This window comes from Cotesia glomerata, linkage group LG5 (assembly GCF_020080835.1).
Source record: "Cotesia glomerata isolate CgM1 linkage group LG5, MPM_Cglom_v2.3, whole genome shotgun sequence".
NCBI classification, from domain to species: Eukaryota; Metazoa; Arthropoda; class Insecta; order Hymenoptera; family Braconidae; genus Cotesia; species Cotesia glomerata.
Genome location: NC_058162.1, coordinates 15,455,631 through 15,481,889, shown reverse-complemented (window position 1 = coordinate 15,481,889; position 26,259 = coordinate 15,455,631). Strand labels below are relative to the sequence as shown.

Here is a 26,259-nt window from a genome sequence, read left to right as displayed (position 1 = left end):
CTTTATTTCAAGTACTTCTTCTTTGTGACTTTATCGGTTGGCTCTGGTGAGTTTCAGTCCTTTCTCTTTCCAGGCCTTGTGTCAGTTTCACCCTTGTCTTCAGCGACTGATTCACCATCATTTTTAGCTCCGGTGTCCATTGCTTCGTCAGTCACGACGACAGCCTGACAGGCTTTCTCCGGTGTAGCATGAGAAATGCGCTGCAATGATGAGCGCCACTCCTCATCCAGCTTCTCAAACCTTTGAAGAGCGTTAGTTATACCAGTCATCTTGGATTTTATCTCTTTGTGAATGTTGACCTTTGGTTGGACGAAATCATTCAGCTGACTGATCAGCTTTTCAAGGCGTTTGAGCGCTTGCGAACGCTTTATTTCAGCGCTTGCGTCAATCGCTGCTTGTTGGGCATGTAGCCCGTTTCCCCTCTTGTTTGTTTCCTGTGGGTTACTCATACTTTTTTGATTTACCAGTGCATCGTACGGAGTGGAGTGGGTTGCTATAACTAGGAACGGGTGTACCCTCGGAGATAGTACTCCTACCCCAGTTCCCTGAGGCCTAGCCGACACAGCCAGTCCCGGAATACACGGACGGACTAGACTCGCTCGGAGCGGTGAAGATTCCGATCTCTAACACTCACTGCGTACTTCCTGATCAAGGCCCGAAGTGGCTGGCTCCTGATCCACTGCTGCAACTTTCACCTCGGCAGAGCAAGCTCACATCAGCCGTGGCCTGCATCGTCGAAAACTACGATACAGGTTCCGGATACTCCCAGTGAGTTACAGCAGGAACCAATCGTCTTGCTAAGTCAGTTAGTGTGACCAACCCATTAAAGGGAGTTTTGTCCATGGGAGCACATTTTGTTTGGTTATTTTGCTTGGCTCCTACCTGCTGTACTTCATCAACTAAGAGATTAAGTGTCATCCAAGGACAGCGAGCGTTCTACCATCCGCTCGGGGAGACGCGCCCGGTAGCAGTATCTCTTCTGCCCCGAGTGTGTGTGTGTGTGTGTATGTATGTATGTATGTATGTGACCCTCTTATAACTTTTGGTCGGCTTGACTGATTTTATCGCGGTTGGTGCCGTTTGAAAGGGCTTGTCCAAACTTAGATTTTGAATGCAATTTGGACCGATTCGAACCGGCAGATTTTGAGAAATCTCGAAAAAGCTACACAAAAAAAAAAAAAAAAAAAAAAAAAAATTATGATGATAGTTGACCCTGAAGACTATCTCTGCAACTTTTCGCTTATTTTGTACTTGAGCGCTCAAAATTACACATTACGTTTTTGAGCTCTTTGAGTTCCAAAATATGATTATTGTGTCATTTTGAGCTCTCCGAGCTCAAAACTCTAATAGCAGTTTAATAAAACACAACTTTTTGAATTTTCAAACCGCAATAACTTTTGAATAAATGATCCGATTTTTACGGGGTTAGCAGTATTTGACGCAGTTTTTTGAGCCTCATTAAGAATCTTTGAGTATGAATTGAGCGAACTAGGAATTTCGGAGTGATTCCGAAAAAACACTTCTTTTGGTTTTTTTTCGACAACGATTACTCACGAACGAATCAACCGATTTCGACCGGGCTGGCGGCGATCGACGTGGCTTTTTGATGTTAAGAGCTAAATAGTTTTTGAAATCAAACGGTAAAGCCGTTTAAAAAATATTGAAAAAAAACATTTTGAAAAAATTTTTTTTGTAGTTTTTTTGAGATTTCTCACAATATACGATTTTGAATTGGTCCAAAGTATATTTAAAATTTTTAAGCCCTATCGAATGGCGCCAACCGCAAAGAAATCGGTCAAGCCGTTTAAAAGTTATAAGAGGGTCACATACATACATACACACACACATACACAAATACACACGCATACACACACTCGGGGCAGAAGAGATACTGCTACCGGGCGCGTCTCCCCGAGTAGATGGGAGAACGCTCGCTGTCCTTGGAGGACACTTAATCTCTTAGTTGATGAGGTACAGCGGGTAGGAGCCAAGCAAAATAACCAAACAAAATACGCTCCCGTGGACAAAACTCCCCTTTAATGGGTTGGTCGCATTAACTGACCTAACAAGACGATCGTTCTCTGCTGTGACCCACTGGGAGTGACCGGAACCTGTATCGTAGTTTCCGACGATGCAGGCCACGGCTGATGTGAGCTTGCTCTACCGAGGTGTAAGTTGCAGCAGTGGATCAGGAGCCAGCCACTTCGGGCCTTGATCAGGAAGTACGCAGTGAGTGTTAGAGATCGGAATCTTCACCGTTTCGAGCGAGTCTAGTCCGTCCGTGTATTCCGGGACTGGCTAAGTGTCGGCTAGGTCTCAGGGAACTGGGGTAGGAGTACTATCTCCGAGGGTACACCCGTTCTTAGTTATAGCAACCCGCTCCACTCCGTACGATGCGCTGGTAAATTAAAAAGTATGAGTAATTCAAAGGAAACAAACAAAAGTGGAAACGGGCTACATGCCCAACAAGCAGCGATTGACGCAAGCGCTGAAATGAAGCGTTCGCAAGCGCTCAAACGCCTTGAAAAGCTGATCAGTGAGTTGAATGATTTCGTTAAACCAAAGGTCAACATTCACAAAGAGATTAAATCCAAGATGACTGGTGTAACTAACGCCCTTCAAAGGTTTGAGAAGCTGGACGAGAAGTGGCGCTCATCATTGCAGCGCATATCCCATGCTACACCGGAGAAAGACTGTCAGGCTATCGACGTGACTGACGAAGCAATGGACACCGGAGCTGAAGGTGACGGTGAATCAGTCGCGGAAGACAAAAGTGAAGCCAGCAACAAGTCAGGTAAGAGAAAAAATCGACCTACTCCTGACCCAACAATCAGCCAAGCCATGAAGAAAAAGGATTTGAAGAAAAGCCCTCCACAAGGAGCGGCAGGGCGAAGCGACGAACAGGAAAAAGCGTCAGTCTGGCAAAAAGTTCAGTCCAAGCAAGAGCTAAAGCGACAGAAGAAAGAGATGCTCTCAAAACAGACGTCAAAGGAGCCCCGACCTGAACCCAAGCGAAAGAAACCGCGGAAATGGATCAGACCGGATGCCCTCATCATTCGGCTGACAGAGAAAGCAAAGTACGCCGAGATCCTGCGTCGAATAAAACAGGACGTTCCTGACGACCAGGTCCGCAGTACGGTAGAGAAGATCCATAAGACCAATGCTGGAGATATGCTGATAACTCTTTCGAGGAAGAGCACCGACAAAGGCCAAACATTGAGAAAGACCATTGCAGACATTCTGAAAGAAGACGAAAAAGTAATCTGCAAAGGACCACAGGAGGTAATTGAGATCCGAGACGTCGATGAAGAAACAACTAAGGATCACATCCAGGGTGCCCTACAGGAGGAAGCTGGAGATGGCTGTGAGATACCACTAGAAGCAATCAAGATCCGTAAGGCCTATAGAGGTACTCAAATTGCCACAGTAATTCTACCAGCAGCAACAGCACAGAAACTACTGGATGGAAGTAGCAAAATCCGGATTGGTTGGGTTAATTGCCAAATAAGGACAACGAAGAGACCTATTCAATGCTTTAAATGCTGGCATTTCGGACATCATGGATCCAAGTGCAAAAGCAAGGTGGACCGGTCGAAGCTTTGCATCAGGTGCGGACAAGAAGGGCACAAGATTGCTGATTGTAAAAATCCCGCCAAATGTGCATTATGTGCTGAGATTCAAAGTGCAGAGAATGTTGCCCACCATGCCGGTACCCATAAGTGCCCGTTATTTCAGGATGCACTCCAGAAGTTGACGAACAAACAAGCATGAGGATACTGCAGCTCAACCTCAACCATTGTGAGGCAGCGCATGACCTGCTCATGCAATCCGTGTGAGAACTAGAGCTTGACTTGGTACTGATAGCAGAGCCATATGAACACCTGAGTACCCAACCCTGGGAATCTGACAGCACATCCAAAGCTGTCATCTGGTCATGTGGCAAGCTCCCTTTCCAAAATGCAGTCGACAACAGCAATGCCGGCTTTGTAGCAGTATCAGTAGAGGGCATCCGCTTCTATAGCTGTTACGCACCACCTAGCCTCTCTACTGTCGAATTCACCGCATTTCTGGATCGACTTACCGAGGACGCGAAGCATTACCACCCAGTGGCAATAGCTGGGGACTTCAACGCCTGGGCAGTAGACTGGGGTAGCAAGAATACAAACGCGCGAGGAAAGGAATTACTAAAAGCCTTTTTTCTACATTAGATGTAGTACTGCTCAACAATGGTGACACACCAACCTACACCAAAGGAGACACAAGTTCTATGGTAGATCTCACTTTCGTCAGTGGCAGCCTCACCAGAGGTAATATCAACTGGAAGGTGATGGATACCTACACAGCCAGCGACCACAACGTGATTCTCTGGGAAATATTAAACGCCCAGAGCCCGAGAAGACCTAAAAAGCAACTTAACACCATTGGTTGGAAGGTAAAAACTCTTGACCCAAGGGCATTGTTAGTAGCTCTCAATAGTGACCAGATTATCGCGGGCTGCGCAGAAGAGAAGACCAAGGACCTGATGAAAAGAGTGACCCAGGCGTGTGACGCCATTATGTCTCGTAGACGTGGCATAAACACAAGACCTTCCGTTTACTGGTGGAACGACCACATCAGCGCCCTTCGTAAAGAGTGTCATCAGAAGAGAAGAATATCTCAGCGTGGCTACCGACGACCTAACTCTGTGGAGCTGGTCGCAGAGTACAAAAAAGCCCGTCGATCCCTGAACAAAGCCATCAAAGATAGCAAAAGAAAATGCTGGAAGGAGCTCATCAACGAGGTGGACAGAGATCTGTGGGGTAGGCCGTATAAGGTGGTCATGACCCATCTTAAAAACCAGCTAATGCCATCACCCACGTGTCCTCAACTCCTACAGAAGATCGTAAACGCGTTGTTCCCTGAACAAAGCAAGTTTAACTACCTATTAGCGCAGAATGAAATGGATGACATTCCATCTGTCATAGAGGGAGAACTGATGGAGGCTTGTAATCGTGAAGGGAACAATAAAGCGCCGGGATTGGACGGGGTCCCCAATATTGCTTTAAAAACAACTATAAAAGCAGTGCCATCATTGTTCCTGGACGTCTACGACACATGCCTCAAGGAAGGGATTTTCCCTCGGAAGTGGAAGCAGCAACGACTAGTACTACTTCCAAAAGGGAAAAAGCCACCAGAAGAACCGTCATCTTATCGACCACTTTGTATGTTAGACACGACAGGTAAAATACTTGAGCGTATAATCCACCAAAGAATAGAAGCAGTTGTCGATCCACTCCTGGCAGACAACCAGTATGGTTTTCGGAAAAGACGATCAACCCTGGACGCAATCAACTTGGTTGTTGCAACGGCCAAGGAGGCAATCGAAGGGATCAGATGGAAGGGTGGAGCGAAGAAGTACTGCCTGGTGGCCACTCTGGACATCAAAAATGCCTTCAACTCCGCCAACTGGGACTGCATTATGCAAGCCTTGGAAGAGAAAAACGTACCAGGATACCTACGTAGGATAGTGGCTAGCTACTTCACAGACAGAATCCTGAGATACGACACGAACAATGGTCCAAAAGAGTATGATATTACCGGAGGTGTACCCCAGGGTTCTGTTCTGGGTCCACTTCTGTGGAATGTCATGTATGATGGCCTGCTGAGACTGACTCTTCCAAGAAGTGTCAAGCTTGTTGCATATGCAGACGATGTAGCTGTCGTAATCGTTGCGAAACACCTAGATGAGATAAACCACATGTTCGGTATCACCTTTGAGAAAGTTAACCGGTGGATGGATTCAATGAATCTACAACTGGCTAAACAGAAGACTGAGGCTGTGCTTATTACCAGCAGAAAAGTGATAGAGACCATAAAACTGAAAGTCGGAGAACAAGAAATCACATCACAACCATATATCCGATATCTGGGAGTGATGCTTGATGCCCGACTCAACTTTAAGCAGCAAGTCGAACACGTGAGTGCAAAAGCATCAGCAGTGGTAGCTAGCTTAGTACGACTGATGCCAAACGTCGGAGGCCCAAAAAAGAGCAGAAGACTACTACTATCATCTGTAGTCACATCAGTGCTCACTTACGGAATATCTATATGGGCGGACGCACTAGAAAAACAAGAATCATGGAGAAAGGCTGGACCAGTCTACCGTCTGAGTGCCTTAAGAGTAGCAAGTGCCTTCCGCACAATATCTATGGAAGCAGTGTGTGTCATCTCCGGAACTTTGCCTCTCAGAGTCTTAGCTGAGGAAAGACGGATCCTTTACCAACGAAAGAAGTCGACCACACTAAGCGCTGAGGAGCTTGGAACAGAAGAGCGGCAGAGGAGCATAAGTAGATGGCAACTACAGTGGGATGCCACAGTGAAGGGTAGGTGGACGCATCGTCTCATACCAAGGATCAACGTTTGGCTGAACGTTTGGTTCATGAGTTATCGTTGTCGAAAAAATTCGGAAAAGGTAATTTTTCAAATTTTTCTGAAATTTTCGGTTTGATCAGTTTGTGTTTAAAAGTATATTCTAGAATTTCAAAAACTGCGTGGACAGCTGCCAACCGCTCGAAAATCGGTTTATTCATTCAGAAGTTATTGCGATTTGAAAATTCAAAAAATAGTGTGTTATGAAACGTCTATCACTACAAGTGATCAGATCCGGAGAGACATGTCTGACCCCCACTCCTCGATCTTGGCGCCGGTGTTTTCCCTTCCCCCTTCATTGGGCGCAGGGGTTTTCCTATGCCCTCCAGTGGTTTAAGGGAATTCCCTGGGCTCGATGGAGGGGGAAGGGAATTCCCTGCTGTACCCTGTTGAAATTTATGGGTTTCTAAGTGGCTTTTGTCGCTTTTGATGGGATCCTATTGGAAATTTTAAACAGGGTAGTCAGGGCATTGATGGGCCCTCGGAGGTCTTTCCCACGCCTAGGGTGGTTGTTTGTTTAGGCGCTAAGCGGCGTCTTAAGATGTATGCAGGTGTACCCTCGGGGGTAATAAACATTTTTATAGATCATAAAATGATATAATAATTTTTGTGGGTAGGTACGGGGAGTCAAGGGTGGTTAAACAAGAATGAAAAGATTGATATTTCGTCTTTTTTCTTTTATTTATCAATTTTCTTCACGTGCACATTCATACTCATAAAAACAGATATTTTTTATTTAGATTTTTTTTTAAAACTACAATGATGAAATAAGAAATAACATATTATAAATTTGTAAAAAAAATAATTAGGACGACGGTTGACCCTAAAGGCCACCCCTGTAACTTCCCGGTCATTTTGTACTTAAGCGCTCAAAATTACACATTACGTTTTTGAGCTCTTCGAGCTCAAAAATATGATATTTGTGTCATTTTGAGCTCTTCGAGCTCAAAACTCTAGTAGCAGTTTAACGAAACAATTTTTTAAATTTTCAAACGGCAATAACTTTTGAATAAATGAACCGATTTTCACGCAGTTGACGGCATTCGACGAAGTTTCCGAAGCCTCATAAAGAATTTTCAAGTTTAAATCGATCGAGCCAGGAATTTCGAAGTAATTCCGAAGAAACACTTTTTTTGGTTTTTTTTTTGACAACAATAACTCACGAACGAATAAACTGATTTTAACCGGGTTTGCGATGATCGACATGATTTTTTTATCTCAAGAGCTGATTAGAATTTGGAATTTATCGGTGAAGCCATTTAAAAGTAATTCCAAAAAAACCACATTTCAACAAATTTTTTTTTGTAGTTTTTTTGAGTTTTCTCAAAATCTACTGGTTTAAATCGGTCTAAATGGTATTCAAAATCTAAGTTTGGTAAAGCCGTTTCGAATGGCGTCAACCACGATGAAATCGGTCAAGCCGTTCAAAAGTTATAAGAGGGTCACATACACACACACACACACACACATCAGCGTGCCTATTCCCAAACATCAACGTCTGGCTTTCTCGAAAGCACGGGGACATGGACTTCTTCCTGACCCAGCTATTGACGGGACATGGGCAGTTCAATGCCTATCTTTTCAAGATGGGTTTGTACAGCACACCAACGTGCAAATACTGCCCAGACAAAATTTACAACGCCGAGCACACGTTTTTTGAGTGTGATCGGTGGATGGACGACAGAATTAGCACCGAAGAAACAATAGGCACAACGCTCTCCCCTGAGAGCTTGGTAATCTGCATGATCACAAAAAAAGAAAACTGGTCAGCTGTCGCAGCCTACGCGCAGCACCTTTTAAACGAAAAATTCGCAGAAATGAATTAGAAACCAGTAGTCACAAGAAGTAGGTGTCGTGAGACACAACATGGACTGGATCGAAGTAATGCTAACGCGGTCCCGATCCAGTCTTCCCTGTAACATCTATGGGGAAAGGAGAGAGGAGGATGTTTAGTCGGTATTGTTGCAAAATAATATTGACTTCTGAGTCCGACATACATCAACACCTAGTCCTGGCATCGACACCAAGTCCTGGCATACGTAAATGTATTTTACCTCCTCTATAAATAAAAACAACACACACACACATACAGACATACTGACTTCATCGCGAAAACATTCAGGGAAGCTTCTTAGGGCCTCAAAACGTCAAGATCTGATGAGAACTCGATTTTTGAAGAACGGGGTAAAACCAATAACTTCCCGATTTTTAAAAATTTTTAATTTTCTTAGCGGGAAGTTTAAAAGTAAGTTGTTTATTTCTTTATTATAATGAATAGGTTGCGTCATGGTCATCATTGTTTACGCAGTAGGTGTCTTGGTAGTAGTTCATGGAGGTGAAAGAAGTAAAATATTTTTCAGTTTTCTTGTGTATATCTTGAATTAACCCATCATGGAAATATAATAGCTCCCAAAATATTAAATATCCTTGATCTGCCATATGGGATCCTATGGTTGAGCTTCTTTCACAGGATTTGAAGATATCTTCAATTTCATACTCGATACATTTTACCAGTGTATCGATCTTTGGTATTTCTTTACTGTTTTCCAGCGTATTATTTATCAAGTACGAAGCGATGCTGGTTGTAATTGATTTTTTATAATTATCAATAGGAAGGTTCTGTATGTAGTCCAGCTAGTGGTTGACTGCTGGGGTAGATGATTTCAATAATGAGACAGTACTCGTCAGTAAAAAAATTCTAGACGCCGATATCATAGCTGGAAACGGTTGTGGTATACCAGAAATTAGCAAGTTTCAAGAATATTATGCTCAGGAGCAAGTGGCGATCATAGTTTTTCACTTAAAATCTAGCCCCACTGCTTAATTGCACGAAGTAATGTACGATGGTACGTCTTCAGTCACAAGTCATCATCACAATGTACGAAGCACCTGAGGATTTTATATTACCCAGAAGAACACCACCATGAGTACATAAATACTGTCGGCGCATTTCAATCAGCAAAGCATTATTGTGATGCGTGTCGTAAACCTTTCAATAATCCTCGTGATCACAGAAACTGTCCTCCATTATGATGCAGATGTTATAAAATTCCTCCGTGTATTCCGACGTTTAATACTGTACTTTGTGATACCTGCAAGAGATCATTTTATATAATAGGATGCTACAACTGCCATCGTCAGCAAAGATCCTATCAAGGAAATAAAATTGTTTGTAAAAGTCATCAGTTTTGTGAAACTTGTAAGGTATCTGTTTATCCTGGAAAATATAAATTTAAACATGAGTGTGGTAAACCCATTTATACTATCTGTAACAAACCAGGAGGGGAAGGGCATCTGTGTTATATGCAGCCGATTAAACCACTTAAGGACACCAAAATGTATACGAAATTTGTATATTACGATTTTGAGACACGTCAAGATACAAAGCTGCACGATAAAAATGGAGTTTATCTTCATATTCCTACACTCTGCGTTAGTCAGACTGTATGTGATATATGCTGTGATACTACTGGTTTTGATATTGACCCTAAAGTGGCGAACTGTTCTAATTGTGGTACGAGTGAGCAGATTTGGCACGGTGAAAATTGCGTAAAGGATTTTGTAAAATATGTCTTTAAATTAAGTACTGGTGAGAAATGTAAGAAATTGGTCTGTATAGCCCACAACGCAAAGGGATTTGACTCTCAGTTCATACTCACTGAAATTATAACTAAAGAGTATGATAATGTAGAGACAATTATTAATGGTACAAGTATAACTTTAATATAGCTTGATAATAAAAAAATCAAATTTATTGATAGCTTGAAATTTCTGCCAATGGCTCTCTCAAAACTTCCTGATGCGTTTGGCTTTGCAGACCATATTCAAAAGGAATATTTCCCTCATATGTTTAATACAAAAGACACTCAAATTATGTTGGTGCTATACCTAATATTGAATATTATAGTCCAGAATTAATTGTTAATTAAAAAGATTATGAGAAATTGATAAAATGGCACTCTGATCAGAGTAATTCAGCTAAGATATTTAATTTTAAGAAAGAAATTGAAATATATCTTAAATTAGATGTCAGTATATTGCGTATGGCTTGTACAAAATTTCGTAAATTGATTTTAGATTGCGATAACGTTTGTGCATTTTCAGAATGTGTTACTATAGCTTCAAGATGCATGTTATTTTTCCAGCAAAACTTTCTCAAAAAAAAAAAATCAAATTGGAACTATCCCGCGTTCAGGCTATCGTTTAGTAGATAATCAGTCGCGCATAGCAATTGAGTGTAAATAAACCATGCTTGGAGAGGACGTGAAATTAAAATCTGTAATAGTATAAAATTAGATAGTTACCGCAAGGACTTAAATGGTTAGAAGTACGCTTATCAATTTTGTGGCTGCTTCTGGTACGGATGCCCGAATTGTTTTAAATTGTCACGATCGGCAGTTAATTTCTTGTGTGTAATTTTTATTTTCAACGAGAATAAAAGAAAGTGTTTTATTTATTACCGTGTACCTGAGTATCTCGAGCGGTAAAGATACAGATACCTTTATTGATGTCCCTTTTTACTATAGGTGTATATCATTAGTGAGTCAGAAGCGTGGCGATGTATATTGACTCGGGGACTCAAATAGTGAAAATAAGCAGCGGGTGGTAATCACCTCTCGAGAAAAGTTTGTCTAAACTAAAATGCACTTGATCTTCCCTAATTTTGATGTAACCAGGTTTATATTGAAATAAAATAATAAATAATGATTCTCTTTTTAACCCGATATATTAGCAAAGAAAAATAATAGTTTCATACAAAAAGGTTTACAGTGGTAGTTTGTTGTTTACTTAATTACTATATTAGAGATAATGATTACTATATATATATTTTTAATTACTAACATCTGGGTTTTTCCGAGGTGCCGTTTGGAAGTGTTACTTTATTGTGGTAAGACTCTCAAAACTTGCAGATAGTACAATATCTGGGTTTAGAGTCGGGCCGCAATAAAATGGGAGTCTTAAGGTTAATGGTAACTTTTTGACCGGATCAGGGTGTACCAGGTAAACCAGAAGGGTCTTCTCTAACAGCGAGGAACCGGAGTACAATAACTGGGCCAACAGAACAAAACTTGAAACTAGGCACTACTAAGAGTAAACTTGAACTGATTAGTTGATCGAAAATTCGGTCTTTTATATGATTTGTCCCATGTGGGGGTGCGGGAAGTTGCAGGGATGGCCTTTAGGGTCAACCGTTTTCCTAATTTTTTTTTTAATTTTCTACCGCATTGGAAAATTATAATTTTTAAATGAATATGCTACATTTTTATAGTAAATTTAATGCTCTACAAAAAAGGTTTTATATGTTTAATTGATTACTGCAACCGTTTAAAAGATATTCGTATCCGAACCCCAATGCTTTCTGATTTCAATAATGTTTAAATAACTTTTTCAAATTTATCCATTAAATTTATGAATTTTAGATATTTTCATAAGAATTTCAGCTCATATTGATAGAATTGAAATTTTTAACTATTTTGAACTTTATTCATAAATGTAAGGAAGCTTTACTTTAAAAAAAGAGAATGATACGTCCGTTTTTATTACTTACAAGAAAAGATTCCCAGGTATCCGCCTCCGATTTTCATACCGCTGAAATATGTTATTCTACGTCGAATTCTAAGTTACACGTATTTTTTTTATCAGCGGAAAAAAATTTTTAGGGGGTAAAACCAACCCCCAAAGATGACCCCTTTAGAGGGTCAATTCCAAGTTTCATATACTGGTAGCCAATATTTTTGCAAATGACCAAGTGGGTTTTGATCAACACCAAAAATGATAAGAAATGTATAGTTTATAAATGCGTTTTTAAGACACAATGACGTCTTATATAAAGAACAACGAATAATAGTTAATTTTTTACATCCCGGAATTTCACAGTGAATATTACCTCCATCTCCAAACGCAAAACTCACGGGGTTGCCAAATTTATCTGGTTTTATCTCAACGTAACTTTTAAACCAAGAATATTCGAAAGAATCTGTGTATCGAGGGGATGAGAGATGATTGTGAGTAAGTGACTAATTTGATAATATTATTTCTCATCTCAATATTAATTTTTCATAGTTAATGCAAAAACACGTATTTCCTATTTTTTGATGCTTTTTCGATTGCCATTTATTCCGTTGAAATATAATTAGTAATTTATCTTTATTGAAATTTAATTATAATAATAACAATAATAATCTACTTTTTACTTGTATACCGGTCTTGGTTTTTACCAGGCTGATTGTTTCTTTCAATTTTTATTATTACTTCTTATTGGACCTGTCGCTTGGTCATGCTGCTTTAATATTTTATTATTTGAATTGATTATAATAATGATTTAAATTTAATTCTTTAAAACGCATTTATATTCGTTACTTATAATTTTTTGTAGAGATTATAACCAACTTGGTCGGTTAAAAAAATATTGGCTACCAGTATATGAAACTTGGAATTGACCCTCTAAAGGGGTCATCTTTAGGGGATGATTTTACCCCCTAAAAATGGTTTTCCGTCGATAAAAAAATACGTGTAGATTAGAATTCGACATAGAATAACATATTTGAGCGGTATGAAAATCGGAGGCAGACACCTGGGAATCTTTTCTTATAAGTAATAAAAACGAACGTATCATTCTCTTTTTTCAAAAGTAAAGTTTTCTTAGATTTATGAATAGGTTTCAAAATAGTTTAAAACTTTAATTCTATCAATATAAGCTAAAATTCTTATGAAAACATCTAAAATCATGAATTTGATGGATAAATTTGAAAAAGTTACTAAAAAATTATTGAAATCAGAAAGCATTGGGGTTCGGATACGGATATCTTTTAAACGATTGCAATAATTAATTGAACATTTTAGACCTTTTTTGTAGAACTTTAAATTTCCCACAAAAATATAGCATATTTATTTGACAATTATTATTTTACAATGTGGTAGAAAATTAAAAAAAAATTTTTTAACTTCCCACTAAGAAAATCTCAGATTTTCAAAAATCGGGAAGTTATTGGTTTTACCCCGTTTTACAAAAATCCAGTTTTCATCAGATCTCGACGTTTGAAGGTCACAGGAAGCTTCCCTGACTATCCCCGCGAGGGTGTCACTATGTCTGTATGTGTGTGTGTTTTTTTTTTTTTTTTTTTTTCCTTAGGGGGGGAATCCTTTTTACGGATTCTAGGCATAGCTGTTTGGCCTGGATATGTGGCGACTCGACGCAGCGTCATACTAAAACTCGACGCTGACGCCCCTACCCACTAAACCCTAAACCCCTTTCTCTTCTATCCTCTGATCCCCCATGGTACCGCCGTGAGGCATTTCTTCGCGGGGGGAGGAATTAGCTGCCGCTCTTCCTTCTGGTGGCTAAGATGTTATTTCTTTCTTCTAGATTCTGTCTTTCGCTCTTTTCCTCTCAATGGATCGCAACTCTGTAAGCACTTTTGTAGCAAAAGTGCTTGTGGCGTTCCAGGCAGCTTCTGACGACAACATTGCTTCTACTATTGATTCTGGTTGGGTTCTCTTTTTCAGAATCTTCTCTAACTTATCGCGCTGTTGGTTGAAACGTGGACACTGTGTGTGTGTGTGTGTGTGTGTGTGTGTGTGTGTGTGTGTGTGTGTGTGTGTGTGTGTGTGTGTGTGTGTGTGTGTGTGTGTGTGTGTGTGTGTAAACCTCTCATAACTTTTGAATGGCTTGACCTATTCGATCGCGGTTGACGCCATTCGAAAGGGCTTATCCAAACTTAGATTTTATACACAATTTAGACCGATTCAGACCAATAGATTTCGAGAAATCTAAAAAAAACTTAAAAAAAAAATTTTTTCAAAAGTGGTTTTTTTGGAATCACTTTCGAACGGCTTTATCGATCAACTCCAAAAACTATTCAGCTCTTAATCTTAAAAAACCACGTTGATCGCCGCTAATCCGGTCAAAATCGGTTGATTCATTCGAGAGATATCGTGCAGGAAAAAAAATCCAAAAAAGTGTTTTTTCGGAATTACTCCAAAATTTCCAGTTAGATCAATTTAAACTTAAAAATTTTTTAAAAGGCTTAAAAAACTGCGTTGAATGCTGCCAACTGCGTAAAAATCGGTTCATTCATTCAAAAGTTATTGCGGTTTAAAAACTCAAAAAATAGTGTTTTATCAAACTTTTATTAGACTTCTGAGCTCGAAGAGCTCAAAAGCAGAGAAATGTTATCTGTTTGAGCTCGAAGAGCTCAAAACAACACATAAACTGTATTTTTGAGCTCAAAGAGCGCTTAAAAACGGCGTAAGTGCAATTTTAAGCATCCAGGTATGGAATTAGCGGGAAGTTGCAGGGATGGCCTTTAGGGTCAACCGTTTTCCTAATTTTTTTTTGATAAATTCTTTGAACTTTGATCTCGGATATCTTTGAAATCCTTTTATACGTGTATTTCTTCTGTGCGTGTGTTTGTCACTGAACTCCTCCTAAACGGCTGGACCGATTTTTAAGAATTTTTTTGTGTGTCTTCCGGTGGATTCCAGAATGGTTTAGATTCACAATTCAGTCCACACGAAAATATTTATTTAATAGATTTTTTATTTATAAATTGTTGTTGACCTTGAGTACCCACATGCACTTTTCATATATTTTATAAATATCATGTATATAAGATATATGAAAAAATTCATGTGGGTACTCAAATGAAAGGTCTTGATGGGTATAAATCGTAATGGACTTAGATTTACGAAAATATTAATAATTAACGAATGATAATGTATTTTGTTAACTAATGATGTTTTTAACGATATAAGCTCATTCCGATGTTACACTCATCAAGAGCTTTCATTTGAGAACCCACATGCATTTTTTATATATTTTTTATATACACATTGTGATGCCTTTTCCGGCACTGGCGTCGACAGGACCGGATCAGGTCAACAAAATTAATTGGCCTACCTGGTTCGTAGATTTGGTTGGGCGCCAGGAACTCAATGTTCCACGGGTCGATCTCGCTGTTGATCTTCGTTGGGCGGCGGGTCGGTGTTGAAGAGATTCAAAATCGAATAACGGCAATCGACGGACAAAGAAATCGAAATTGGACGATAGGATCGGTTAATCAGAGCAACAACAATTAAAAAAAATAATTGAGGCGTGCAATTCTAATCCAACAACGGTTTATTCAACAACAAATATATTCTGTCGGCAATGTCGCATTAATAACAAAAATTATTTTGACGCAAAAATAATTCTAACGCAAAACTAGTACTAACGCAATGATTCAACATTTCAAAATATAACAATTTACACAAAAAAAATATTCGAGTAACCAAAAATATTACAAAGTCTTTTCTTGCAAAAAAAATAAAAAAGAAATATTAATTAATTCAACTCGCCGAATTTATTCAAAATTTTCAAACAAATAATTAATTCAACTCGCCAAATTTATTCAAAAAATTTTTAAAACAAATAATTAATTCAACTCGCCAAATTTATTCAAAAATTTTTTAAAACAAATAATTATTTCAACTCGCAAAATTTATTCCAAAATTTTCAAAACAAATAATTAATTCAACTCGCAAAATTTATTCCAAGATTTTCAAAACAAATATTAATTCAACTCGCCAAATTTATTCAAAAAAAATTTTTAAAACAAATAATTAATTCAACTCGCAAAATTTATTCCAAAAATTAAAAAAAGGAAATAATTATTCCAATCGCAAAATTTTATTAAAAATTTCAATCGCAAAATTTTATCAAAAATTTCAATTGCCAAATTTAATAACAAAATCTCAATCGCAAATCTTTATCAAAAATCGCAACAGCAAAATTTATTTACGAAGTCTTCTCTTTTTTTTTTTATTAAAAAATATAATAATTTCAATCGCAAAATTCAACCAATAATTTCAATCGCAAAAACCTAATAAAGATCTCAAAATTATCCAAAATAATTCAAATCGTCAAATGGTTCAACAATGACAAGAAAAAAAACAAATTATGCGAAGTATTCGAATTCGTCAACTTATTTTACAAAGCAATTTACTAAGCCGCTTTGTCGGGTATTTGAAGCTCGAGGTAGGTAAACAGTACTTATAATCCCGACCAAAAATTCCACACACACAAACACGTGACTCAACGGTACCGTGCCGCAGAGTGTCGTCACTAAGCTTCAAAAATACCGCACGGAATTTATTTAATTTCGTGCAACTCGAATTATAAACAAATTATTTTAACACGACGAAATTCGCGGTGATGACACCCTGGGGCTAATAAAGACAGCGACCAGACTTACCCTGCAGCTACCGTAGACGTCCCGGGCGATACGGGCTAAGTAGGCGAAGTTGGTGGCAAAACTGACGGAAGAGCGTCGGTATCTCGGCGACTGCGTGTCCGGGGTCGTAGTGTCCAAAACAATTCGACAAAATATTTCACAATAATGTACACAATTGTACTCACGTCAGCGACAAATTTAAAAAAAAAATTAAACAGCAAAAATAATCAAAAAGAGAACTGCACGATGCCACAGTCACGGCGTCCAGATCAGAATTCCTTGTTAATATGGCTGCCCCTCGGCAACCCATGCTCTTTTTCTTTTCGGTTCGTTCCAAAAACTCGCATCCAATCAGCTCACAGCTTCTTCTAGCCGGCCGTTGTATTCCGGGATGCGTCCAGTATTCCGTTGCGATCGATGATTGGTCGAAACTTCGATTAGTGATCAGCCTCGTGTTCAGATGGTGCCTCGCATACTTGTTGTTGGTCGCTCTCCGTCGTCATTGGTCCGTTCAAATTTTCTCGTCGTTCTATCCTCGCGGCCAGATGTCACGTTGATCGTCGATGGCTCGTAGAAATTCGCGGGTCGTCTGATCGCTATAGTCTAGTCTCACTCACTCATGCATTCAACAATAGTTCACACTCATTCCGGTATTCTTTTTATTTGAATTTTTAATTTAAATTCGGCGCGTTTTCTTTTACTAAGTTTACCTCGAGCTTGTCCTTCTGATCGGGAGGCTGCTTGGGGCGACACAGGCGCGTCGAATCTCTGCTTTTCCTCAGCTTAGCCAACCTAATAATCGTTAAACTCGGAATTTCAAATTTTAAAAAATTTTCTTATGTCACAACATATATATAATATATATAAATATATAAAATATATGAAAAATCAATGTGTGTACTCAAATGAAAGGTCTCGATGAGTGTAATGTCGAGATGAGCTTATATCTTTGAAAATATCATTAGTTGACAAGATACAATGTAATTTATTAATTATTGACGTTTTTAAAGATATTAGCTCATCCTGATGTTACACTCATCGAGACCTTTCATTTAATTGAGAACCTACATGAATTTTTCATGTATTTTATATATTTCATAAATATCATATATATAAGATATAGATAAAAATTCATGTGGGTACTCAAATGAAAGGTCTCGATGAGTATAAAATCAGAATGGGCTTATATTTTCAAAAATATTATTTATTGAGGAATGCTCATTGCATATTTTTAACTAATGATGTTTTTAACTATACAAGCTCATTCCTAAAATTTATAAATTTAAGACGTGTGTACAGGACAACGCCTGTCGGGTCCGCTAGTATATACATATAAATATATATATATATATATATATATATATATATATATATATATATATATATATATATATATATATATATATATATATATATATATAGCCGCACGGACACCATCGCGGGAATAGTCAGGGCTTCCAGTGACCTTAAAACGTCGAGATCTGATGAAAACTCGATTTTTGTAAAACGGGATAAAACCAATAACTTCCCGATTTTTGAAAATTTTCAATTTTCTTAACGGGAAATTGAAAATTCGAAAAAATTTTTTAAACAACTTGATTTTTTTTTATCTTTTAATTTATTATTTATAGAATACAAAAAAAATTCCTAGACAACTTTGTCGATTGTAAAGTATTGCCAGATCTCGTCAAATATATTTTTTTTTAATTCCCAAATATTATACCTTAGGCAATCTGAAATTTAAATCACGTATTTATTGGGTGGTTTCAAAAATACCTGCAAATCGTCAGACGAATTTAGTTTTTGTAAACAATTACCAGATGTGAGTAAAGTTTACAAATAAGTACGAAGAATATATGGTGAGGCTTTCGCCTACCTCCGAAGAGGCCGTTTCCTGGGCTCAAAAGAGCTATACACGCACGTATATCTATCCTACCCTCACATAGGAAATACACAGCCAAGTTTGCTGGCAAGGAAAAACCCTGCCCTCAAGCATTGACGCTATCATAGGACAGATGTGAATTGAGTTGAATTTAATGTCAATCTGTCCTCGTACTCAGTTAACTGTATCAACCCATTCAACGACTGCGTTAACCTGATCGGTAATATAATGACAACCCGACCAGTTACCAGCGGGGCCCATGCGGGGAGGTACAGCCGTAAGACCTGTTTGAGCCATAACACTTGTCCCCCCTTACAATTAGAGTCTCGTTCGATCGTCTGTCTAATCTAGTCTCCGAATCTTTGAGCTTACCTGCGTTGCCAAATAATTTTGACAACGTCACGAGGCCTTGCTCAGATACAAATAAGTACGACAAAAAGTCTTACTTGCAGCCGTAAGTGCGACAAGGATAGCTAATCGAGGCATGCTGGCAGCTGGTGGGACCCGAGCTCCTCGCGCTGTTATTGAGAAACCGCGGGTTTTCAACATACTTTCGGTACTGCGTTCACAATAGAATATTTTTGAGTAGCTTATTTTTTTCTTTTTTTCTAAAAATAAAGAATCAATCAAAAAGTTTAGAATTATTAATATTGCTTGCTGTATATATTATGAAATGTAAAATTAAAGTATTCAAGTGTTGAAAAAAAAAAAAAAAAAAAAAAAACTAGGACGACGGTTGACCCTAAAGGCCACTCGTGCAACTTCCCGCTCATTTTGTACTTAAGCGCTCAAAATTACACATTACGTTTTTGAGCTCTTTAAGCTCAAAATATGATTTTTGTGTCATTTTGAGCTCTTCGAGCTCAAAACTCTAATAGTAGTTTAATCAAACACAACTTTTTGAATTTTCAAACCGCAATAACTTTTGAATGAATAAACCGATTTTCACGCGGTTGGCAGCATTCAACGCAATTTTTAAAGCCTCAGGAAGAATCTTTGAGTAGGAATTCAGTTGAGTATGAATATCGAACTAGGAATTTCGGAGTGATTCCGAAAAGACACTTTTTATGGTTTTCTTTCGACAACGATAACTCACGAACGAATCAACCGATTTCGACCGGGCTGGCGGCGATCGACGTGTTTTTTTTTATCTTAAGAGCTGATTTCAGAAAAATTTTTTTTGTAGTTTTTTTGAGATTTCTCAAAATCTACGGGTTTCGAATTGGTCCAAAATATGTCCAAAATCTAAGTTTGGTAAAGCCCTTTCGAATGGCGCCAACCGCGAAGAAATCGGTCAAGCCGTTCAAAAGTTATGAGGGTCACATACATACATACACGCACACACATACATACATACACACACACATACATACACATACATACACACACACACACAAACACACACACACACACACACACACACGCACACACACACACACACACACTTGGGGCAGAGGAGAAACTGCTACCAGGCGCGTCTCCCCGTAGCGGATGGGAGAACGCTCGCTGTACCTGGTACAGAGGGTAGGAGCCAAATAAAATACGAGCCGTGGACAAAACTCCCCTTTAATGGGTTGGTCACACTAACTGACCTAACAAGACGATCGTTTCCTGCTGTGACCCACTGGGAGTGACCGGAACCTCGTGTCGTAGTTTCTGACGATGCAGGCCACGACTGATGTGAGCTTGCTCTGCCGAGGTGTAAGTTGCAGCAGTGAATCAGGAGCCAGCCACTTCGGGCCTTGATCAGGAAGTACGCAGTGAGTGTTAGAGATCGGAATCTTCACCACTCCGAGCGAGTCTAGTCCGTCCGTGTATTCCGGGACTGGCTAAGTGTCGGCTCTGCCTCAGGGAACTGGGGTAGGAGTACTATCTTTGAGGGTACACCCGTTCCTAGTTATGACAACCCGCTCTACTCCGTACGATGCGCTGGTGAATTTAAAAGTATGAGTAAAATTCATTAAAACAACAATAGTGAAAACAGGCCTCATGCCCAACAAGCAACGATTGAAGCAAGCGCTGAAATGAAGCGGTCGCAAGTGTTGGAACGCCTTGAAAAGCTGACCAGTGAGCTAAATGACTTCATCCAATCTAAGGTCAATATCCACAAGGAGATTAAGACCAAGACGACCAGCGTAGCCAATGCCCTCCAGAGATTCAAGAAACTTGATGAAGAATGGCGTTTAACAGTACGACGCACTTCTCGCACTACACCGGAGAGAAGCATTCAAGCAACTGTCGTGAATGAAGAAGCAATGGACACTGGAGCCGAAGGTGACGGTGAATCAGTCGCGAAAGACAGAAGCAGAACTAGCAGCAAGTCAACTAAGAGGAAAGATCGATCTTCTCCCGACCCAACGATCAGCCAAGTTGTGAAGAAAAAGGACCTGAAACCAAGCCCTCCGAAAAACACGGTAGTGCAGAACGCTGGAAAAAAAAAGGTGAATGAATGGCAGAAGGTCCAATCCAAGAAGGAGAAGAAGGAGCAAGCGAGAGTGCGGTTACCAAAACAACCGGTGAACAAATGTCGGCCGGAGCCTAAGCGGAAAAAACCGCGAAAATTCACCAAACCAGATGCCTTAATTATTCGACCCGTTGAGAAAGCAAAATATGCCGAGATACTGCGTCGGATTAAAAAAGATGTCCCACCAGATCAGACCCGTGACGTCGTTGACAAGGTTCAAAAGACGAATGATGGGAATATGCTCATTACGCTTTCCAGAAAGACCGCAGACAAAGGACAAGCTTTGCTGAAGACCATCAAGAGCATCCTTAAAGAAGAAGCGCAAGTCATCTGTAAAGGCCCAAAGGAACAGCTTGAAATCCGGGACATTGACGACGAAACCACTAAAGACGATGTCCGGAAGGCCTTACAAGAGGCAGCTGGAAATGACTACGAAATACCTAAAGATGTCATTAAAATTCGTCCGGCCTACAGAGGTACTCAAACTGCTTCGGTACGATTGCCAGCAGCAGTAGTGCAGAAGATACTCGGAAAGACAGGCAAAATAAGGATTGGCTGGGTAAATTGCCGTGTCAGAGCAGTTAAGACACCACTACGATGCTATAAGTGCTGGCACTTTGGGCACACTACTGCCCAATTTAAAGCGAAGTCGACCGATCTGGGCTTTGCATCAAATGTGGGCGAACAGGTCATCAAGCTGCTCAATGCCCAAATAAAGTGAAATGTGCATTATGTGCGGAAAAACCTAGCTCTCAGGACACTGCTCACCGGTCTGGTTCTGGCCGATGCCCAGTCTTCCAAGACGCACTCCAGAAGCTGACAAATAAACGAACATGAGGATACTGCAGCTTAACATCAATCACTGCGAAGCTGCGCATGACCTGCTTATGCAGACAGTACGGGAATTAAAGCTCGACGTTGTGCTTTTATCGGAGCCATATAATCATTTAGCTGGACAACCTTGGGAGACGGATATCACCACGAAAGCTGTGATCTGGGCTTGTGGTAAGCTCCCTTTCCAGAATGTAGCTACCAATGGCAGCGCTGGCTTTGTAGCAGCATCAGTAGATGGCATCCGTTTTTACAGCTGCTACGCACCACCTAGCCTTTCAATTGCTGAGTTTACTAACTTATTGGATCGACTGACCGAGGACGCGAAGAAACATCATCCAGTGGCGATAGCCGGGGACTTTAACGCCTGGGCAGTGGACTGGGGCAGTAAGCAGACTAATGCACGAGCAATAGAGCTGCTAGAAGCTCCTTCTACACTAGATGTAGTCTTGCTCAACAGTGGTGACACGCTGACCTACACCAAAGGTGACGCAAGCTCGATTGTAGACGTCACTTTTGTCAGTACCAGCCTTGCTAAAGGTAACACTAACTGGAAGGTACTGGACATCTACACTGCCAGTGACCATTATGCGATACTCTGGGAAACGTCAAACGACCAGAACCTCAGGGAGCCTATCAAGCAATTTAACACCGTCGGTTGGAAGGTAAAATCTTTTGACCCCGAAGTATTGCTAACAGCCCTCGATAGTGATCCGATAGAGACTGGATGTGCAGAAGAACATACTAAGGCCCTGATGATGCGAGTAATACAAGCTTGTGATGCCAGTATGCCTCGCAAACGTGTTAAGAATTCAAGACCTGCGGTACACTGGTGGAATGATCATATCAGCAACCTCCGTAAAGAGTGTCATCGAAAGAGAAGAATATTTCAGCGTGGCTATCAACGACCTAACTCTGCAGTGCTGATCGCAGAGTACAAAAAAGCTCGTCGTGAACTTAATAAGGCCATAAAAGAGAGCAAAGGAAGATGCTGGAAAGAGCTCATATACGAGGTCGACAAAGACGTGTGGGGTCGGCCGTATAAGGTGGTCATGACGCACCTGAAGAAACAACAAATGCCGTCACCTACGTGTCCCCAACTCCTTCAGAAAATCGTCACTGCGCTGTTTCCACAGCAACACAGTCTCAATTATCAGTCAACGCAAGATGAACTGGACGACATTCCACCTGTCACTGAAGAAGAATTGTTGGAGGCCTGTAATCGGGTAGGAAATAATAAAGCGCCGGGATTGGACGAAATTCCTAATATAGCCTTGAAAACCATCATAAAGGCAGCACCAACATTATTTCTAGACGCTTACAACGCATGCCTCAAGGAGGGGACTTTTCCTCGTAAGTGGAAACAGCAACGGTTAGTACTTTTACCTAAAGGAAAGAAACCGCCAGAAGAACCGTCATCTTACCGACCACTCTGCATGCTAGATACGGCGGGTAAGATATTTGAGCGTATCATCCATTAGCGAATAGATGCAGTAGTCGACCCACTCTTGGCAGACAACCAGTATGGATTCCGGAAAGGACGATCAACCCTGGACGCGATCAACCTGGTTGTTAATACGGCCAAAGAGGCAATCGCAGGAACTAGATGGAAGGGTGGAACGAAGAAGTACTGCCTGGTGGCTGCCTTGGACATCAAAAATGCTTTCAATTCCGCTAATTGGGACTGCATCATGCAAGCTCTCGACGAGAAGAACGTGCCAACATATCTTCGCAGACTAGTTATTAGCTATTTTACAGATAGAGTGCTGAAATACGATACAAAGAATGGTCCGAAAGAGTATGATATAACCAGTGGTGTGCCACAGGGCTCTGTTCTTGGTCCACTTCTGTGGAATATCATGTATGACGGGCTCCTGAGACTGAAGCTTCCAAGATGTGTCAAACTGGTAGCTATCGTCGCCAAGCAAGTGGAACACGTCTGTACGGAAGCGTCAGTAGTAAGAGCTAGTCTCGCACGATTGATACCGAACGTCGGAGGCCCAAAGCAGAGCAGGAGGCTACTATTGTCATCAGTAGTCACATCGGTGCTCACCTACGGAATATACATTTGGGCTGACCCACTGGAGGTGCAAGATTCATGGAGAAAAGCTGGACCAATATATCGTATGAGTGCCCTACGAGTTGCAAGCGCCTTTCGAACAATATCAGAGGAAGCAGTGTGTGTTATTTCCGGAACTTTGCCGCTCAGAGTCCTAGCTGAGGAAAGACGGAACCTTTACCAACGAAAGAGGACAACCACACAAAGTGCCGAGGAACTCAGAGCTGAAGAACGGCAGAACAGCATCGCACGATGGCAATCGCAGTGGGACGCCGCGACAACAGGGAGATGGACACACCGTCTCATACCGAAGATCGACGTTTGGCTAAACCGAAGTCATGGCAAGGTCAATTACTATCTGACGCAGTTTTTGTCAGGACATGGATGTTTTCGGACGTATCTTCACCGCTTCAAGCATGATGATTCACCGGAGTGCCCGTCCTGCCCAGGAATCAATGAAGACGCGGAGCACACACACACACATACATACATTGCTGGGAAATTGATACCGTCAAGACTTGGCTCGATAAACACCACCTGAAACTCGCCAAGCACAAAACCGAGATAGTCGTTCTGACTCGTCAAGAATGGTTCCCAAAACCATTCGCTGTGAATGATGTCAAAAACATCAACGTCTGGCTTTCTCGAAAGCACGAGGACACGGACTTCTTCCTGACCCAGCTATTGACGGGATATGGGCAGTTCAATGCCTATCTTTTCAAGATGGGTTTGCACAGCACACCAACGTGCAAATACTGCCCAGACAAAATTGACAACGCCGAGCACACGTTTTTTGAGTGTGATCGGTGGAAGGACGACAGAATCAGCACCGAAGAAACAATAGGCACAACGTTCTCCCCTGAGAGCTTGGTAACCTGCATGATCACAAAAGAAGAAAACTGGTCAGCTGTCGCAACCTACGCGCAGCGCCTTTTAAACAAAAAAATCGCAGAAAGGGATTAGAAACCAGTAGTAACAAGAAGTAGGTGTCGTGAGACACAACATGGACTGGATCAAAAAAAAAAAAAAAAAAATAAAAAAAAACACACACACACACACATACATACATACATACATTTATACATACATACATACATACATACATACATACATACATACGGACATCATCGCGGAAACGTTCGGGGAAGCTTCCTAGGACCTCAAAACGTCGAGATATGATGAGAACTTGATTTTCAAAAAACGGGGTAAAACCAACTTCCCGATTTTTGAAAATTTTCAATTTTCTTAGCGGGAAGTTAAAAAATAAATATTGTGTAGTTTTATGAAACCATTTCAAATAAAAATTTTTGAAAAATTAATCAATTTAGGGTATTAAAATCGCGTTTTTAATCCTTACTTGATTATTGATGCCGCGATCGTGCTTATAGTTATTGAAGGATCTTAACGAAATTTACTACACATGTTTCTCAGACGATGACCTGATATGAGTTAAAAGATGAGCAAGTCAGTCAATCAGTTTAGAAATAAGAACCATTAAAATTTTTCTAAAGATAGTGAAAATTGCAATTTCTGTCTTTTTATTTCTGAAGAACATTCGATTGAAATAACATAGTTTATTTCTTAAAAATTTATCTTAAGGCTGATCAAATTGCGTTTTTAATTTTATCTATGAAATATTTAACGAATGGTGATTCTATTAAGATTAAGAATTTCAATTTCAGTCAGTTTTTGGTAGACGGGTTGTATTAGTCATTTCTTGGACTATTTATTTCGTTAAACTTTATAATTCTTTTCGTCATTAAAGCATTTATTATTTTTTTCTAATTATTCGTATTTTTTTTTCAGGTTGCCCTTTGTTAACAAGCAGCGGGCTGTCTAGTTTAATACAACTACGACATCTTCAAGAGTTAGAACTAACGAATTGTCCCGGTACCTCACGAGAACTTTTTGATTATCTACGAGAGCATTTACCAAAGTGTCTAGTAATTGAGTAAACGTAACAAATTAAGTGAAAATAATTTTTTTTTCCCGAATTATGATTATTAGTTATTAAAGTTGACAGAATATAAAGTCGTTTGCAAACTAATATCAACTTGGACAAAATAATAAATAAAATTTATATAGTATAAACTTTTTTGTTGAGTTATAAATAGTTTGAACAATGTTACTTATTTCGTTTAGTCATGTTGCATAATATTGATTTTTTTTTAATACTTTGTATTAAATATATACAGGACAAGTACAGACTATTTATATGTTATATTTATTTCTGCGTTTAACTACAACACATATAGGTTCCATATAAATATTGACATGTCGTCATATGTCTACCCGGGAAAAATATTTTTGACCTACCTGTATGTACACCCGGGAAAAAAAGTTAAGATCTGCTCTGATCAAATTTGATCTGAGCAGATGAGATATTTGATCTAAATTTAGATCT

General features: G+C 39.9%; 1 protein-coding gene across 1 annotated transcript in view; it reads left to right on the top strand.

Moving 5' to 3' along the window:
• Positions 1 to 25,949, top strand: part of LOC123264925 (F-box/LRR-repeat protein 16) — a 367,204-nt gene extending 341,255 nt beyond the window's left edge. Inside the window, exon 7 of the mRNA XM_044728457.1 lies at positions 25,662 to 25,949. Within this exon, the coding sequence (XP_044584392.1) occupies positions 25,662 to 25,810 (149 nt within the window). The 3' untranslated portion in view covers positions 25,811 to 25,949. The remainder of the gene's footprint in view (positions 1 to 25,661) is intronic.
• Positions 25,950 to 26,259: the final 310 nt, after the last annotated feature.